Genomic DNA, 17,639 nt, shown 5'->3' with positions numbered 1-17,639 from the left:
CAGGATGTTGGTTTCATGGCTACTGCAGATTTGGGTATGAGGGGAGATGGGAACAGGGGAAGTCAAAATGCCACAAAACGGGGGTTCATTCCCAGATTCTGGCATCTCCCATGGGTGAGTACTCCCCAGATTGCTGTGCACTTGGGTTAGTTTCCGGAGTTCTGAAACAGCTGATTCTGACAGTTCTTGCCAGTGTTCTTGTTACTCTTTTGGAGAAGGTTTTCAGAGGCCTTCACCCTACCATTTCTGGTGCTGTTTTCCTCAGCTACACCCCTGACTGTGTGTTGGATGAGCTCAGAGGACCTGAACTTGCCACCCCTACTGCCCTGCCTGCCAAGAATGAGTCACTAGTAGTTGAGGTACACGTGTCCTGTCCAGATGCCTCTTTGTTTTCCCATCTTTGAAGATTATTGGATCTGCTATAAAAGCGAGTCTAAAACCCACAATTTTGTATTCACTTGAAGAGGGGGCCTCTGAAACATTGGTGAGGTCCTGACCAGCGCATTTTTACCATCCCTGGCTGCCCTTTCAGAAAAGGAGGAGACGGGAGGCTGGCCTCACTGGGGGATGTGCTTGAGGGTCATGTGACCTGTTTTTGTTCATTTTCCAGGGATTTAACGTGCAAAATGGCAGTTGTACCAGATTGGCATATTATGTGTCCTTATACACGGAAATTCACACATTCAAGACCTCACTCTTCACCTTGCAGAGTGTATTCAAGGAGTGCTTTCCAAAATATGTTCCGACCTTCTTCATGTGAGTATTCCTGAGCAGATGCTACTGATAGCAGACATCACTGTGTATGTGCAGTACATGCTGGACTCGGCACAGAGGCCTCACATGATATGTTGTCAGCCCAGTAAAGCTGTGAAATAGATTCTGTTACTGTACCTATCTTCTGTATGGGGAATCTGAGACCCAGGTTTATGAAGCCACTTGCCCAAAAGTTACATGGTTTTTAGGTGGCAGGGTTGGGATTTGAACCCAGATATTACAGGATCCATGGAATTAAACTACTATATTATCTAGTATACTACCTCACTTAGGTTTTTTCTTAGTTAATATACTATATTTTTTGAGTAGCTTTTAAAAAAAAATTTTTATGCTATGCCGTGCAGCTCGCAAGATCTTAGTTCCCTGCCCAGGGATTAAACCTGGGCCACGGCAGTGAAACCACCGACCGAGCCTTAACCCCTGGATCACCGGGGATGCTCTGAGTAATTTTAGGTTTACAAAGAAACTGAGTTAACGTGCAGAGAGTTCCTGTACACTTCTTCACTCCCATCCCCAGGTTCCCTCATTGCCAGCGTTTGCAGTAGTGTGGGACAGTCATTACAATTGACACACCGTTACTGATACATTACTAGAGTTCACGCTCTTTGTTTTGTGCAGTCTCTGGGTTTTGATCGATGTATGACGATGTGTATCCACTGTTACCGCATCTCACAGAACTGTCTCACTGCCTGGAAACTCCTCTGTGCTCTGCCTGTTCATCCCTCCCTCCCCCTGACTGCAGGCGGCCACCGGTCTTCCTGCTGTCTCCGCGGTTCTGCCTCTTTCAGAATGTCACTTAGCTGGAATCATGCGGTCCATAGCGTTTTCAGATTGGCTTCTTTCACTTAGCACTACGCACTTAAGGCTCCTTCATGTCTTTTCATGATGTGACAGTTCATTTCTTTTTTTCTCTGAATAACATTCTCTTGTATGGATGTATAACCGTTTGTTCACTCCTCAAGGACATCTTGGTTGCTGTCATGCCTTGGCAATTATAAATAAAGTTGGTATAAACATTTACATGCAGGTTTTTGAGTGGACCTAAAAACCTAACTTATTTGGATCAGTCAGTTTTAAAGCAATAAAATTTGACATTATAATGTCTCCAAAATGTGCATCTTCTCATTTGTTCCTTCCTCCCTCCCTCTCTTTCTTCACACACATTTTCTGAGCCCTAATATATAAAAAGGACTGTCCTAGGGACTGAGGATAAAGAGCAGGTCCTGTAGAGGGTCTGCCCTGGAGGAGCCCATGGTCTTGGAAGGAAGAGGAGGCGTCTCAGCCAAGCAAGACCAGGGCTGGACCAGACACGCGTACGCTGTGGACGCACAGCCCGAGGAACCGGAAGGGCTCAGAGCAGCACAATGAAAGGACAGGCCCAAGGAGAGGCGAGCTGGTCAGAAGTCATGCTGGCCACCGCGCTCACCTGCTGTCCATGGGAGGCCACGGGCACCCGCCGGAGAGCCGGAAGGAAGTCCAGACGATTTCTGATGGGCGTGTGTCTGCTCGGGTCTCTGGAAGGAGGGGAGAATGGATGTCGGGGTGACCGGCAGTCTCCACCACAGACACTTATCGTCACTAACAAATCTGCTCCACGCCCACAGTGTTCTGCAGATATCTCCTCGTTAACTAGCTTTCTGACTACACAAAGAAGAATGGAGTGAAGCAGGATTACCGGATTAAGGGGCGTTCACACTCCTTAAGGCGTTGCCAAATCGCCTTTAGGAAGCTTGTAGCTCCACATCCCCACAGATAACAATTAAAAGTACTTGTTTCTGAGCACCCTAACACAGACTGTTGTCTTTGACCTCTTGTCCACTTGCTATGCATAGACCACATTCTGTTGCGCTGTTAACCTGCATCTCCCCAATGGCAAGGTGACCTTTGATGGTCAGGTCCATCAGATTCATGTCTTCCTTTGACGAGCTGCCACTTCATGCCCTTTGCCTGTTCACCCACTGTGGGTGGGTCTTTTCAGTTATTTGTGTGAGCGCTCTTTGTTAAAAATATGAATGCTTCCCTGGTGGCTCAGATGGTAAAGCGTCTGCCTGCAATGCAGGAGACCCAGGTTTGATTCCTGGGTCGGGAAGATCCCCTGGAGAAGGAAATGGCAATCCACTCCAGCACTCCTGCCTGGAAAATCCCATGGACGGAGGAGCCTGATAGGCTACAGTTCATGGGGTCGCAAAGAGTCGGACACAACTGAGCGACTTCACTTCACTTTATGTGCCATCAGTGTCTTTTTTCATCTGTCATTTGCCTTTTATTTTTATGGATGGTTTTTAAAATGTACTGAATTATTTTTCCTTTTCTAAATAAAAGTAATATATTTTAAATAAATACACTTCAATAAAAATGTCCCTTAGCACCCCTTTCCTCTCCAGAGTGGGTCACCATTGAGTGTTTGGCTGTCAGCGATGGCACATCATTCATGCACACACACGTGTAGATATGTATTTTCATAACTCATATTAAATACACACAATTCATGGGTAAATCTGTGAGCCACAGATACTAGACACCCTGTTTCCTTTTAAGATGTTTTTTGCTTTATGTTTCAATTTGAACAGTTTCTGTCGACCTGACTTTATACTCATGAGTCCTTTCTTCTGCTGTGTGGACGGTCTGCTGTTAAGAAAATTAAATGAACTCTTCACTTTGATATTGTATTTTTCATTTCTAGCTTTTTCATGTGCTTTAAAAAAAGTTTCAGCTTCTCTGCTGGAATCCCCCACATGTTCAGCATGTTGTCAGTTTTCCCTTAATCTCTTTAACATATTTGTCATTCTTAGTTTAAATACTCGATTACTTCCGCATCTGTTCTCTCTGTGGGTCTTTTGATGACTGGTTTTGCTCCTCATTGGGTCATCTTTTCTTATTTCACTTGTCTTGCAATTTAAAAAAGATTTAGCAGCAGACATTTGTGTAAAAAAGAGTAGTGTGTACGCGCTTAGTCATGTCCGATCCTTTGCAACCTCACGGACCGTAGCCTGCCAGGCTCCTCTGACCATGGGATTTCCCAGGCAAGAACGCTGGAGTGGGTTGCCACTTCCTTCTCCAGGGGATCTTCCCAACCCAGGGATTGAATCCATGACTCCTGCGTTAGCAGGCGGGTTCTTTACCACTGGGCCATCAGGGAAGCCCCCAGAAAGAGTAGGGAAGTGAAGCTGCTCAGTCGTGTCCGACTCTTTGCAACCCCATGGACTATAGCCTCCCAGGCTCCTCCGTCCATGGGATTTTCCAGGCAAGAGTGCTAGAGTAGGTTGCCATTTCCTTCTCCAGGGGATCTTCTTGACCCAGGGATCGAACCCAGGTCTTCCACATTAGAGGCAGATGCTTTACCGTTTGAGCCACCAGGGAAGCCCCCCAAAAGAGTAGAGACAGAAGTAAATCATATTTACCACCAGAAAAACGAATGCTGCTTCCGCTCAGGCTTCTGATGAGATGCCTGGCTCAGTTTATTTCTTGGTTTAGCTGTGTCTGGATTTGGTGTCAGTGGTGGTTAGATTCAGGTGACCGCTTGTTTCAAACACTTCCCTTCAGCAGACCCTGAGATCTGAGCAGCGTGGATACTCCAGCCATCTCTGCTTCCTGGCCCATCTGCCAGCCTGGTGTCCTGGGGGGGACTCTGCTTCCAGCCCTCCTGCCACAATTGGAGGAGGGTTTCTCCAGCTCAGCCTCCAGCTTTGTGCACCTCAGGAGGTCCCCCTCCACCTTGCCCGCCTGCCTCCAGTCTGCAGCGGGCCACCAAGGGATACTTGGTGAGGGTCCCATAGGCTTCAGAGGGGCTTGCCTCTGGTCTGTACTCAGCCATTGTGAGCAGCTGCCTGACCTTTAGGGAAGACCCCCATGTCTCAGGGCATAGCTCACAGCCCCCTGCCTTGCTCTCAGCTTCAGGTGCTGCCGCTGCCATGTGGGAAGGCCCATGTGGATGGGTGCAGACTTGCTGTGTGCCTGAGGCTCTCAAGGCAATACAAGTCCATGGGATCGGCCCACACGGCTGCTACATGCTTCCCATCGGTGGTTTTCTCTAAGCCCCTGTCTAGGATGAATCTGCTTCTCATCCCAAGACTTTGCAAGAAGGAAAGGAGTCCTGGGTGCTTTCTCTCCAAGGAGTGGCTGGTCCTTTCTGTTTTCTTTGCATCCTCAGTTCTTTGATGGGTTTCAAACCCTTCTCTCTCTCTCTCTCTTTTTTTAGCTTATCCTCCTGGTTCTCTTTGCTGGGGTCAGAATGACAGTCTCTGTGACTCTCTATATCCTAAATGGAAGTAGAAAATTTTGTCAGTTCTCCTCCAGAAAGATCCTATCAATTCGTACTCCCACCAGCAGGTTATGCAGGTTTGGTTGTTGCTTTCATTTTAAACCAAAGAAGTCATATTAGCCTTATGAAATAAAAAGTTTTCCTTCAGGTAAAATCAGATAGTTTCAAATCAATATTTTCTGATACTTTAAAATTAGAATCGTTGATTGCTAAGAAGGGGGTTCTTGGGGAGCATTGAAAATACACGTGAAAAGTCTGAAAAAAGATTTCAAGACAGAGACAGACATAAAGGGGTCCCTCCGTGATGCCGGGTGCAGGAGGAGGAATTCCAGGGTGCGTGGGCAGAGGGAGAAATATTTGTCACTAGCTGACATGGGGCCCTGCAGCTCCGCCACATCAATCAGCTGCTTCTGAGGTTCAAAGCATCAGAACGGCAGAGGAAAGCAGGCAGCCGCCCCTGCACAACCAGCGTCCTTGGGGATTTAAGTCCCTTCTTCTCCCCCAGGCTCTGAGCCCAGTCTTCTGCCTGCCTGACCTCTCGTATGTAAGCACTTGGCTCCATGTCCTGAAACACCAGCGCAGCAAATAGCAGCTCTATTGTGAGCCCCGTCCTAAGCTCCAGGTTGCATCTGCGGTTGCCCCCTGACCTTTCCGCTTGAGCATCACCTAGCGGGCATCTCAAACACAAACTGATCGGACATGTCTTGACACCTGGCCTTCTCTATCCCGGTAAAGAGCATCATCCTGTATCTAGTTCCTCAAGTGCAAGGAGTTATCCTTGATTTCATTTTCTCTTCATCCCCCAGCCCCCTCCAGCTCACCAGGCCAATCTATCAGTGAGACTTTGTCAGCTGTGTTTCTAGGTTATGTCTCTAATCTGTCTCCCCCCCGCCCCCGCCCCCGCAAAATCCTACCCCCACCACAACCTGGACCTTGTTCAAGTCACCATCACTTCTTCTTGGATCTTGGAATTGCTTCCTCACTGAACTTCTCATTTCTTGCCCCTCTGTAATCTACTCTCCTCATAGCAGCCAGAGTAATTTTTTAAAAGCCATATACGTTAATAAGATCACTCACTGCTTGAACTCTCCTGAGTCTTCCCATTGCCCGTGGTGAAAACCCCAGTCCCCGTGCAGGGATCTGAGGTATCACGTACTCCGATCTCAGCCGTCACTGCCTCCCTGTCTCGCTGGACACACGCCTCTGTCCACAGAAGTCTCTTGCTTCCCTGGACCCGTTAGACTCACTCTTGCTCAGGGGCTCTTTACCCGAGGCTCTTCTCCCTGTTGAGGACACTCTTACTGCAGCTGCTTGCCTGGCTCATTCTGTCCTGGTTTCAGCTCATCAGACTGCTCAAGAGAGGCTTCCCCCAACTCCCCAACCTGAGACAGCTCCCCGGCCACCCTCACCTCCGTGGTCTGTCCTGCTGCCTCTAAGCACATGGCACCATCTACCGTTACATCATCATTTATCTTCTGTTTCTTGTCCTGCTTCTCTCCTCCGGAGTCTATCTAAGCTTTCCAAGAGCAGAGCTTCCGGTCTTACTCACGGCAGTCCCGCCAGTGCCTAGAGCAGCGCTGGCATATGACAGGTGCTCAGAAATACCTTTTGAATGAATGAATTCCACATCCTTTCAAGCCGGTGTTTCAAAAGGGTCTCTTCTCTTCCTGCCTGCCTGCCTGCTTTCCTAAGGCTCCCACATAGCCAGTCCCCACACCTGGATCTCCAGCACCACCCTCTATGACCTCTAGATTTGTGTATTCAGTTTTCGAATGGACGTCCCCACTTGGATATCCCAAACTGAGCTCCTTAGCTTTCCTGCAGACTTTTCTGTTCCAAGTGTCCATTGCTACGAACAAACTCCCCCAAACATAGAGGCTTGGAACCTCAACCATCATGTGTTTTGCTCACAGATCTACAGTTAGGTCCCTGGGATGGCTTGTCTCTGCTCTTTGCTCTTCAGTGGGGGAGGTGCCAAGGCAGGGGGCAACTTGACATCTGGGGCTGGAATCTTCTGGAGGCTGGCCCTCTCGAATGGCCAACAGGTGGTGTGGGCTCTTGGCTGGAAGCTCAGCTGGGGCTGTTGGCCAGACACCTCCACGTGGCCTCCAGGGAGCCTGTGTGGCTCCCTGACCTCCTCACGGCACGGCAACTGGTGTGAGCGTCTTAGGAGGGCCAGGCAGAGGCTATAGTGCTCTCTTTGTGGCCGTGTCTTAGCAATCACATCGTGTCAATTCTGCCCTAGTCACAGACTCATGCACATTTTAAGGGGGAGGGATGTACACCCCACTTTCTGGTGGGAGGAGAGTTAACACGATATCATAAGAGAAGCATGTGTGGTGGGCATCTTATGTGGCCATCTCAGACAAAACCGCCAACCAACCCCATCTCCATATTCCTTTTCTCATGGCTCACCCAGCCACCCACACGAACTTCGTCCTCACCTCCTACCTCACCCAGCGCATCACATCAAAGTGTTCTGTGGACCTCCTCTATTTTAACAGCTCTTTTATTCACCTCTACTTTGCACTCGCTGACCATCACATTAGTGTAGACCTCCGTTAAGACTCATCTGAGCTGGCTGTAATCACCCAACTCGTCTTATACCACCCCTCTCCTCCCCTTTCTGTTTCTCTCCTGTGTGATACCAGAGTGAAGTTTAAGAATGAACGAGGGCTTCCTTGGTGGTCCAGTGGCTAAGACTCTGCACTCCCATTGCAGGGGCCCAGGTTTGATCCCTGGTCAGAGACCTAGATCCTAAATGCTGCAACTGAGAGTTCTCACGCTGCGAGTAAAGATCCCACGTCCCGCAACGAAGATGGGAGATCCCTCATGCTGCCCCTGACACCTGGCTTAGGCAAATAAATCAGTATTCGAGAATGAAGATTGGGCCATGTCGCCTTCTCAGTGACAGTCCTGCTGTAGCATCTCACAGCCAGAGCGCGAAACCAGAGGACAGGGCCACCTGCCTTGTCTCCTGGCTCTCCCAGTCTCCTCTCCTGGCCAGGGTCTGCTCTATGCGGCCCCTCCCCCGGCCGTCCTCTACAGCAGCCCCACTTCCAGCCCCCTATCTCACTCTCGGGGAACACAGCCTTGCCGTGGAAGTGTCACTGTGTCCTCTAAGATTTTCCTGAGACCTTCAGCCTGTCACCCCAAACCAGCCGTCTATGTTCTGGGTCTCCAGTGTTATCCCCGTTAAGTCATCCCCTCCCTGGAGGTCGCTGTGGGTATTGTGAGCGAGAAGAACCCCCAGCACTGGGCACAGGCCTCATGTGTGCACAGTGAGCAAGCTTCAGGAAAGGCGGGCACTGGGGTGACGGCCTGTGCAGCCCCTGGAAGGCCGGAGGGGTCCCTGGATCCAGCCGCATTGCTCCTGAGCTGAGGGCACCTGGGAGCTCTTCACAGCAGGTGGGGGCGCTGGTAGGTCCTCTGTTACCACATCAAACAGAAGGCAGCTCAGTCACCCTGCAGCTGTGAGCAGGCCCCTCGCGGCCTCTGGGAAGGTCCATGCTGACACTCTGAATCTGCTGACATCATCTGGCCCAGGTCACCCCAAGGCTAAAGCCATCGTGTCCCCATGCCAGAAAGGTTCCACTGCTTGATGAGGAATCCTTGTTTCAAGGGAAATGCCTAGAGTCACCCTCTCCACGCCACCGCTTGTGAATGATTCGACGAAAACCGCAGCGACATTCAAGACATTTCACATGTCCAGAATTTACTGCGTGAGACAGAGGTACTAAATGGACTGTGGTCACCAAGATGAAAAGTGAATACAATGGTTTAAAGGTTTATGTGATACTGGAGAGGATGTGGAGAAAAGGGAACCTTCCTACACTGTCGGTGGGAATGTAAATCAGTGCAGCCACTGTGGAAAATGGTATGGAGGTTCCTCAGAAAACTAAAAATGGGAGTTACCGTATGATTCAGCAATCCTACTCCAGGGCACGTATCCGGACAAAACTATAATTCCAGAATTATACATGTACCCCAGTGTTCATAGTAGCGCTATTCACAATAGCCGAGACACGGAAACAACGTAAACAAGCTACATTTTACATAGTGAGTGAGTGAGTGAAGGTCGCTCAGTGGTGTCTGAATCCTTGCAGCCCCACGGGCGATAGCCTGCCACGCTCCTCCAATCCAGGGGATTCTCCAGGCAAGAGTACTGGAGTGGGTTGCCGTTTCCTTCTCCAGAGGATCTTCCAGACCCAGGGATCGAAACCGGGTCTCCCGCACTGTAAGCCAGATGCTTTACCGTCTGAGCCACCAGGGAAGTCCTGTATATATGTATATGGAGTACTGCTCAGCCGTAAAAAGGAATGAAATAATTCCATCTGCAGCAACATAGATGCAGCTGGAGATTATCATACTAAGTGAAGTGAGTTAGGCAGAGAAAGACAAATATGTATCACTTATACGTGGAATCTAAAGCACAACACAAGTGAACCCATCTATGAAACAGAAACAGGATTATGGGCATAGAGAACAAACTGATGGTTGCTGAGCAGCTCAGGTGAGGGATGAAGAGGGAGGCTGGGGTTTGCAGACGCAAATTAGCATGTATAGAACAGGTAAACATCAAGGTCCTACTGTGTGGCACAGGGAACTATATTCAGTATCCTGTGACAAACCATAATGGAGGGGAATATAAAAAAAAGAATGTGTGTGCATGTAAGGATATAACTGAGTCACTTGGCTGTACAGCAGTAATTAACCTAATACTTTAAATCAACTAATGCTTTGATCAAAAATAAATTTGAAAGAAAAAGCTTTATTTGCGATGACATTAATTCTTAACTAGGTTTTAACTTCAATATCCCGTGACATAGGTCCTTTCTAGGGAAGAATCTTTGCCTTTTTCTTTCATTCTAATGTTATTGCTGTTGTCTATATTGATTGAAATGTCAATTTCAGAGGTGAAAACAATGACTGCAGACTTGCCGTTGCAGGTCACCTGCTTGTAAACCTGGATATAGTAGAAGAAATACTGTTTTAGAAGTCTGCTGGGCCCTAGTACACAGTGAAATAGTTTTCATCATCATAGCCTTAAGCATGTGTAGTAAACAGCTCTCTCTCTCTCTGTCTCTCACAGCCACAACTGTTGCAAATCCAGTGCTGTCGTCCTTAGATGTTAGACGGATTTTATTTCAAAAAATCGCTGAGCGAGGAGATGAGTTGAAGAGAGCCTTTCAGCTGCTCGACACCGCTCGCAGCATGACAGTGACCAAGAGTGAGCTGCGGAGGGTCATCACAGCCTTCCTGCTGCCTCTCACAAGAGAGCAGTTTCAGGACGTTCTGGCTCAGGTATCGGGCGAAGGAGGCTCGGAGCCACCCGGCATGCAGCGGGGAGATGCAGGAGATGACGGGGGCGTGTGACCTAGCCTGGCTTTCCCCGCGCTGTCCCACACAGAGTTTCGTTTGTCACAGTTCAGTGAAGTCCTGGCAGGTTTGGGGCCATCACTGTGTGCTTGGGTCATATTTTGTACGTGGCACTATTACAGTCATTCTCTTTTATTGTTTTTCAAGGCTTCCATATACACAATATTTGGGGGCCTTGCTTGGTGGTCCAGTGGCTAAGACTTCATGCTTCCAATGCAGGGGGCTGGGATCACTCCCTGATCAGGGAACTAGGTGCCCCGCCCCGACCCTGCCCACACGTCACAGGTAAGTTCCCAAGAGTAACTAAAAGCGACTGCATGTGTGGTGATGAAGCTCTGTTCATTTTTAAAGGTGTGTTTCCTGTCTGTTTTGCGGACTGCATAATATCCATTGATCTGTCTTCAAATTCACTGACTTTTTCTTAGCATCTCCGTTCTGTTATTAAGTCTATTCAGTGAATTTTTCAGAGAAGGCAACGGCACCCCACTCCAGTACTCTTGCCTGGAAAATCCCATGGATGGAGGCGCCTGGTGGGCTGCAGTCCATGGGGTCGCTGAGAGTTGGACACGGCTCAGTGACTTCACTTTCACCCGTTGGAGAAGGAAATGGCAACCCACTGCAGTGTTCTTGCCTGAAGAATCCCAGGGATGGCGGAGCCTGGTGGGCTGCTGTCTGTGGGATCACACAGAGTCGGACACGACTGAAGTGACTTAGCAGCAGCAGCAGAAACAGCAGTGAATTTTTAACTTTAGACATTGTATTTTTCAGTTCTAGAATTTCCATTTGGTTCTTTTTTATAATTGCTATTTATCTGCTTAGATTTATTGATTTTCTTTCAATCATGAACATATTTCTTTTAACTCATTGCGCATATGTAAAATAGCTGCTTAAAAGTCCTTGTCTGGTAATTCTCATCTTGGGGTTGGCCTGTTTTGATATTTTTTTCTCTTGAGAAGGGTCACATTTCTCTGGTCCTTCGTTTAAAAAAATCTTTTTTTATTTTTTAAATTATCAAAGTACAGTAGCACATTTAGTGGAGATTTGGAACATATAGAACAAAGTTACATATAGTTCGACTATATATTACAATTATTTTTTCAGTAGATAAGTTAAAAATTTTAGTTGGAGTTTCAATATCAAGCGAGAATGGCATTCTATCATGTGTACTATCATGTAAGAATTGAATCGCTAGTCTATGTCTGACGCAGGATACAGCATGCTTGGGGCTGGTGCATGGGGATGACCCACAGAGATGCTATGGGGAGGGAGGTGGGAGGGGGGTTCATGTTTGGGAACACATGTAAGAATTAAAGATTTTAAAATTAAAAAAATAAAAATAAAAAAGAGACAATTCACAATAAAAATGTAACTTAATGAGAAAAAAAAATTAATGAATAGACAGTAAAGTGGAAGGGGATAGTAGACCTGAAAAGCACTATGAACCAATTCAACATAATTAAGATTTATACAGTTTTCACATAACAGCAAGATACAAATTCTATTCAAGTTCCCATAGACTATATACCAGGGACATAAAACAAGGTGCAAACATTTCATGGTCTAAAGGTTTTGAAATCATACTGTCCTCTTATCACTGTGGAAATAGGTTAGAAATCAGTATCAAAAGATATTTGAAAATAACCCACATATTTTCAAGGGCAGTGTGTCCTTTACCAAAAGATCTTTGACTTAGCCATTGAAAGCCTCAATGAAGTTAAAAGACTGAAAAAATACAGAGGGTGATTGTAGAGAAGAAAGCATTTAAATAAGAAATTAATACCAAAATGATAAATTAATATCAAAGATACTTTAAAAACCCCATGTATTTGGAAATTAAATGTCCAGCAGTACAGTATACTAACGCATATATATGGAATTTAGAAAGATGGTAACGATAACCCTGTATGCAAGACAGCAAAAAAGACACAGATGTATAGAACAGTCTTTTGGACTCTGTGGGAGAGGGCGAGGGTGGGATGATTTGGGAGAATGGCATTGAAACATGTATAATATCATATATGAAACGAATCACCAGTCCAGGTTCGATGCATGATACTGTATGCTTGGGGCTGGTGCACTGGGACGACCCAGAGGGATGGTATGGGGAGGGAGGAGGGAGGGGGTTCAGGATGGGGAACATGTGTATACCTGTGGTGGATTCATGTTGATGTATGGCAAAACCAACACAATATTGTAAAGTAATTAACCTCCAATTAAAATGAATAAATATATTAAAAAAAAGAAAAAAAATTTGCAGTTGAAATACTAATTTCGCCTAGTCATTCCAAACATAAAAATTTTCCCCAAACGGACTTAATTTTAGCATTTAAATTAATTAACATTAAAGGTAGCAGTTCATTTCGTCAGCTGCCCTGGCCACGATCCGTGTGCTTTGGAGTCTCGTGTGGCTCTGGCTGTTGACTATGCAGCCTGGTGCCCTGGAGACACTGGACTCTGATATACTGACTCCTTCAACTTTCAATGCCTTTGCTTTGGCAGGCAGTCAGCTTCCAAATTCTGTCTTGCCTGCAGCAGGCAGTCATTCATATCTTGGTTCAGCTCTTTTGCCCTTTTTTTTAAATTTTTTTTTATTTTTAATTGGAGTATGGTTTCTTTATAATATTATGTTGGTTTTGCCATACATTAGCATGAGTCAGTCGTAGGTATACATATGTCCCCTCCCTCTCGAACCTCTCTCCCCCCTGCACCCATCCCACCCTCTAGGCTGCCAGAGAGCACTGGGTCGGGCTCCCTCTGTTATACAGCGGCTTCCCATGAGCTGTCTGCTCTACGTGCGGTGGTGTGCGTCCCCACGCCACTCTCTCCATTCGTCCCACCCTCTCCTTTCCCCGCTGTGCCCGCAAGTCTGTTCTGTATGTCTGCGTCTGCACTCCAGCCCTGCAGAGAGGCTCAGCAGTACCGTCCTTCTAGATCCCATATATATGTGTTAATATGCAATGTTCGTTTCTCTCTTTCTGACTTACTTCACTCCGTGTAATAGGCTCTAGGTTCATCCACCTCATTAAAACGGATTCAAATGCATTGCTTTTTTATGGCCAAGTACTATTCCACTGTACATATGTGCTCCAACTTCTTTCTCCATTCATCTGCTGATAGACATCTAGGCCGCCTCCGTGTCCTAGCTATTGTAGACGGTGCTGCAGTAAACACTGGGGCTCGCGTGTCTTTTCCAATGTGATTTCCTCAGGGTCTATGCCGAGTAGTAGGATTGTTGGGCCATGTGGTAGTTTCATTCTTAGTTTTTTAAGGACGCTCCATACTGTTCTCTGTAGGGGCTGGATCAGTTTTCACTCCCACCTCTTTAGTCTTTAGCTGGGACTCTTCACGCGTGACCTGCACACGCCTGGTTCAGGCGTCAGCTGGAACGTGGACAGAGTGTATACACAGGAGGTGGGGCTCCTCCTCTGTCTCTCTCCTGTTTCAGATCCCCCTCACGTTTCTAATGGCTGCGATTGCTTTGAGTTCAGTGTGTTGGTTCTTCAGGCCAGAAAGACAGTGGGGGTTTTGGTGGGGGTGGGTGGGGGCAGATTTAGCTGCTTTGTGCTGACTACTGATTGTGGCCCCTCAGGTTCAAAGCCATTAAGAACAGGAAACTCTGTACTTGTCCTTTCTTCTGAAGTTGTAAAGGGTTTTCCTCCCAAACCTGCCTGCTTTCTTTCACTCTCCTGAGCCTTTAGATAGTCCCTTTTGGGTATTTTGACAGAGTCTACGGGAGTTGACTGTGGGAGGTTAGTCTGTTCAGAGCTTTCTCTGCCACAACTTCTGCCACTTTGTGTTTTTAAAAAAGCAGTCCCAGAGTCAGGGACAAGTTGGAAGTATAGTGCAAAGAACAACTGTTTTTCCTAAGCCATTTAGAAGGAAGCTGCTTCATTACCTCAAGTGTCTCAGTGTTCAGTTCAGTTCAGTTGCTCAGACGTGTCTGACTCTTTGCGACCCCATGAACCACAGCACGCCAGGCCTTCCTGTCCATCACCAACTCCCAGAGTTCACCCAAACTCATGTCCATTGAGTCGGTGATGCCATCCAGCCATCTCATCCTCTCTTGTCCCCTTCTCCTCCCACCTTCAATCTTTCCCAGCATCAGGGTCTTTTCCAATAAGTCAGCTCTTCGCATCAGGTGGCCAAAGTATTGGAGTTTCAGCCTCAGCATCAGTCCTTCCAATGAACACCCAGGACTGGTCTCCTTTCGGATGGATGGGTTGGATCTCCTGGCATGTTTCCTTAAAACCGGCCCTGTTCCGTACTCCCGCAATGCAACCGCAATGGTAGAGACAGGAGCGTCGTGTCACGGCGACCGACTCAGCCCAGGCCCGGGTCGCAGTCGTGCGGTGCATCTGGCAACTCTCCTTTCATCTGCGCGTCTCGCAGTCTGTCCTTAGTCTTTAGGACTGTGACACTTTGAAGACTGCAGACCCGTTATTTTGTAAAGTGTCCCCAACTTGAGTTTATCAGATGGTAGGCGTTTCCTGGTGGCTAGATTGAGGCCTGCATCTTCGGCAGGAATGTCCCAGAAGCCACGCTGTGCTCATCTCATGACCTTTTGCTGGGTTGCAGGTGACTTCCGCCTGTCCCGTTCCTGCTGCTGTTCACTGCGGTCGCTCCATTAAGGTGGGAGCTATAATATAGACTATATATATAGATATAGCTATATATATAGACCCCCCTTTCTTTCCCCAGCAGAATGTTCTTTGTGCACCTTGTAATTAATAAGCAGTTTGTAGGAGAAATCTCTGAAGCTGTGTGGATGTGTCATTCCTCACCAAACTTCATGTATTCTTTATTGTTTACATATTTGTGGGGACTTGAGATTTCCTGTTTAATAAGTGGGTTATGACCCATTGCTTTCATGATTTATTTTGATATTTAAATTGTCCCTAATTGAGCCACAAGAGCACCTTCATGCTGGTTTCTGTGTCCTTTTGACATGTCCCCAGCATTTTTTGAGCACTTTCTGACTTCCTGATACAAGCGCACCTGAACTTTCCATGCTCAGTCCTGGAATCATCCATCTCTTCAGAGAGCTCTGGTTCTTTTTAATGGAAACAGGCATCCAGAATCTGGGATCTAGGCAGCAGGGCTGCTCATTACTCTTGGACGCCACTGCTCCGGGCCCTCTAAGTGGGCAGAGCTCCAGGGGCCTATACCATATGTACATCGGTGTACATACATGTGCGTGCGTGTGGGCAGAGCTCCAGGGGCCTATTGCAGATGCACATCCATGTACACACATGTGCGTGCGTGTGGGCAGAGCTCCAGGGGCCTATTCCATATGTACATCGGTATGCATACATGTGCGTGCGCGTGGGCAGAGCTCCAGGGGCCTATTCCAGACGCACATCCATGTACACACATATGCGTGCGTGTGGGCTCAGTCAGTCAGGCCCGACTCTGCGACCCCATGGACTGCAGCCGCCAGTCTCCCCCATCCATGGGATAGATCAGGCGAGTGCACTGGAGTGAGTTACCATTTCCTCCTCCAGGGGATCTTCCCAACCCAGGGTCTGATCCTGCTTGTTTCGCTTATTTGAATATGCTGGCATGTGACTCATCACCCATCTCCCATCTCCAGCGCCCACACACCTAAGTGGATGCCCTCTGCCCGCCGTGTGGGTGCGCTCCCTGGCTCTGGACCAGGGCTCCCCCACATGGCAGACACCACGTGTCTCTGCCCCGTCTAATGACTGCAGGACTGAATTGTGAGGGACAGACAGGGAAGAAGGGAAGGGGAGGGAAGGTGAAGAGCTTTCCTCCTCTCCTTTTAAAAAATGTTTCCCCTTTATTCGCTCCCAGAATCTCACAAATACTATATATTGATTCTTTCACCTGTCACTTTTATTATATCCACATTTAAATGAGAGCTTTACTAAGATATGGTTTCCATATCACAACATCCAGCATTTAACGGCGGGCGGGTCTGTGGGGTTTCTGCAGTGACTCTGTTTATTGATTGTCTGGCTGTGCTGGTCTTCACTGCTACACAGGCTCTTCTCTGGCTGTGGGGAGCAGGGGCCACTCCCTGGCTGCGGTGTGTGGGCTTCTCACTGCGGCGGCTTCTCTTGTTTCAGAGCACGGGCTTTGGGGCACCCAGACTTCAGGAGTTGTGGCTGGTGGGCTCAGTAGCTGCAGTTCCCAGGCTCTAGAGCACACGTTCAATAGTTGTGTTGCACGGGCTTAGTTGCTGTGAGGCTTTGTGGAATCTTCCTGGACCAGGGATTGAACCGGTAACTCCTGTCCTGACAGCAGATTCCTTCCCGCTGAGCCACCAGGGAAACCCTTGAGGTTTTTAATATATTCACAAAGTGATTCACAATCAGCACTGTCTGATTCCAGAACATTTCATCATCCCTTCATCATCCCTTCATCATCCATTTCATCATTCATTCATTAGCAGTTACTCTGCACTCCCCTTCCCCTAATCCCTGACAACCGTTAATCTACTCCATGTCTTAAGAGCTTGTGTAGTCTGGCTGTTTCATAAAAAGGAATATGGAGTACACGGTCTTCTGTGTGTGACTTCTTTCACTCAGCGTGACGTTTAGCTCTGCTAGACATCCACGCTGCAGCATGAAGTGGTACTTCGCTCCTTGCTATGACCGAATAGTACTCTGCTGCCTGGAGACGACGCAGCTTCTTTGCCGTCGGGTGCTGGACCTTTGGGTTGTCTCTGTGTTTTGGCTTCTGTGAGCAGTGCTGCTGGGACTTTGACGGGCAAGTTTCTATGTGGACATGTGTCTTCACTTCCCTTGGGCACACACCTAGGAGTGGAAGTGCTGTGTCGCGTGGTAATGTTCTCTTGCTTGTAAAGAACATTTGTCCTCACAAACATTGCATCCGTTCCATCCCAAGCTTGATTGAACTGATCTTTTCTTTATACCAAATGGAAAGTGAAAATATTATTTCCTGCTAATGTCTCCCTATATTCATGAGCTAATGTTAATTTAAAATTCTGACAGCCTCCCAAGCTAATCAGCTATGCAGGAAGAGGAACAGCACAGAAAATGTGAAGTGCGTATCTGTTTTTTTTAAAAGCGACATCTGTTTTAAAAAGAAGTCACTGAGAACCGTAGAACTTCAGAGCCTTTACATAACAGGTTCCCGTGGTCTGTCTTACAATCAGCGTGTGTTTCTAGAATCTTGAGCTCTCGTGACCCACGCATAAACCCAGGAGACTGGAGTGCGGTGCCTTCACAGGAGGCCAGGTTCA

The 17,639-nt window shown here is 47.6% G+C and overlaps 1 protein-coding gene across 1 annotated transcript in view; it reads left to right on the top strand.

Moving 5' to 3' along the window:
- Nucleotides 1-626: 626 nt before the first annotated feature.
- EFCAB6 (EF-hand calcium binding domain 6) overlaps nucleotides 627-17,639 on the top strand; it is a 231,875-nt gene continuing 214,862 nt past the window's right edge. Inside the window, exons 1-2 of the mRNA XM_052640994.1 lie at nucleotides 627-756; nucleotides 10,128-10,339. Of these exons, the coding sequence (XP_052496954.1) occupies nucleotides 627-756; nucleotides 10,128-10,339 (342 nt within the window). The remainder of the gene's footprint in view (nucleotides 757-10,127; nucleotides 10,340-17,639) is intronic.

Source organism: Budorcas taxicolor, chromosome 5 (genome assembly GCF_023091745.1).
Source record: "Budorcas taxicolor isolate Tak-1 chromosome 5, Takin1.1, whole genome shotgun sequence".
NCBI lineage: Eukaryota > Metazoa > Chordata > Mammalia > Artiodactyla > Bovidae > Budorcas > Budorcas taxicolor.
Note: the sequence above shows the minus strand (reverse complement) of the source record. Positions and strands in the feature narration are given on the sequence as shown.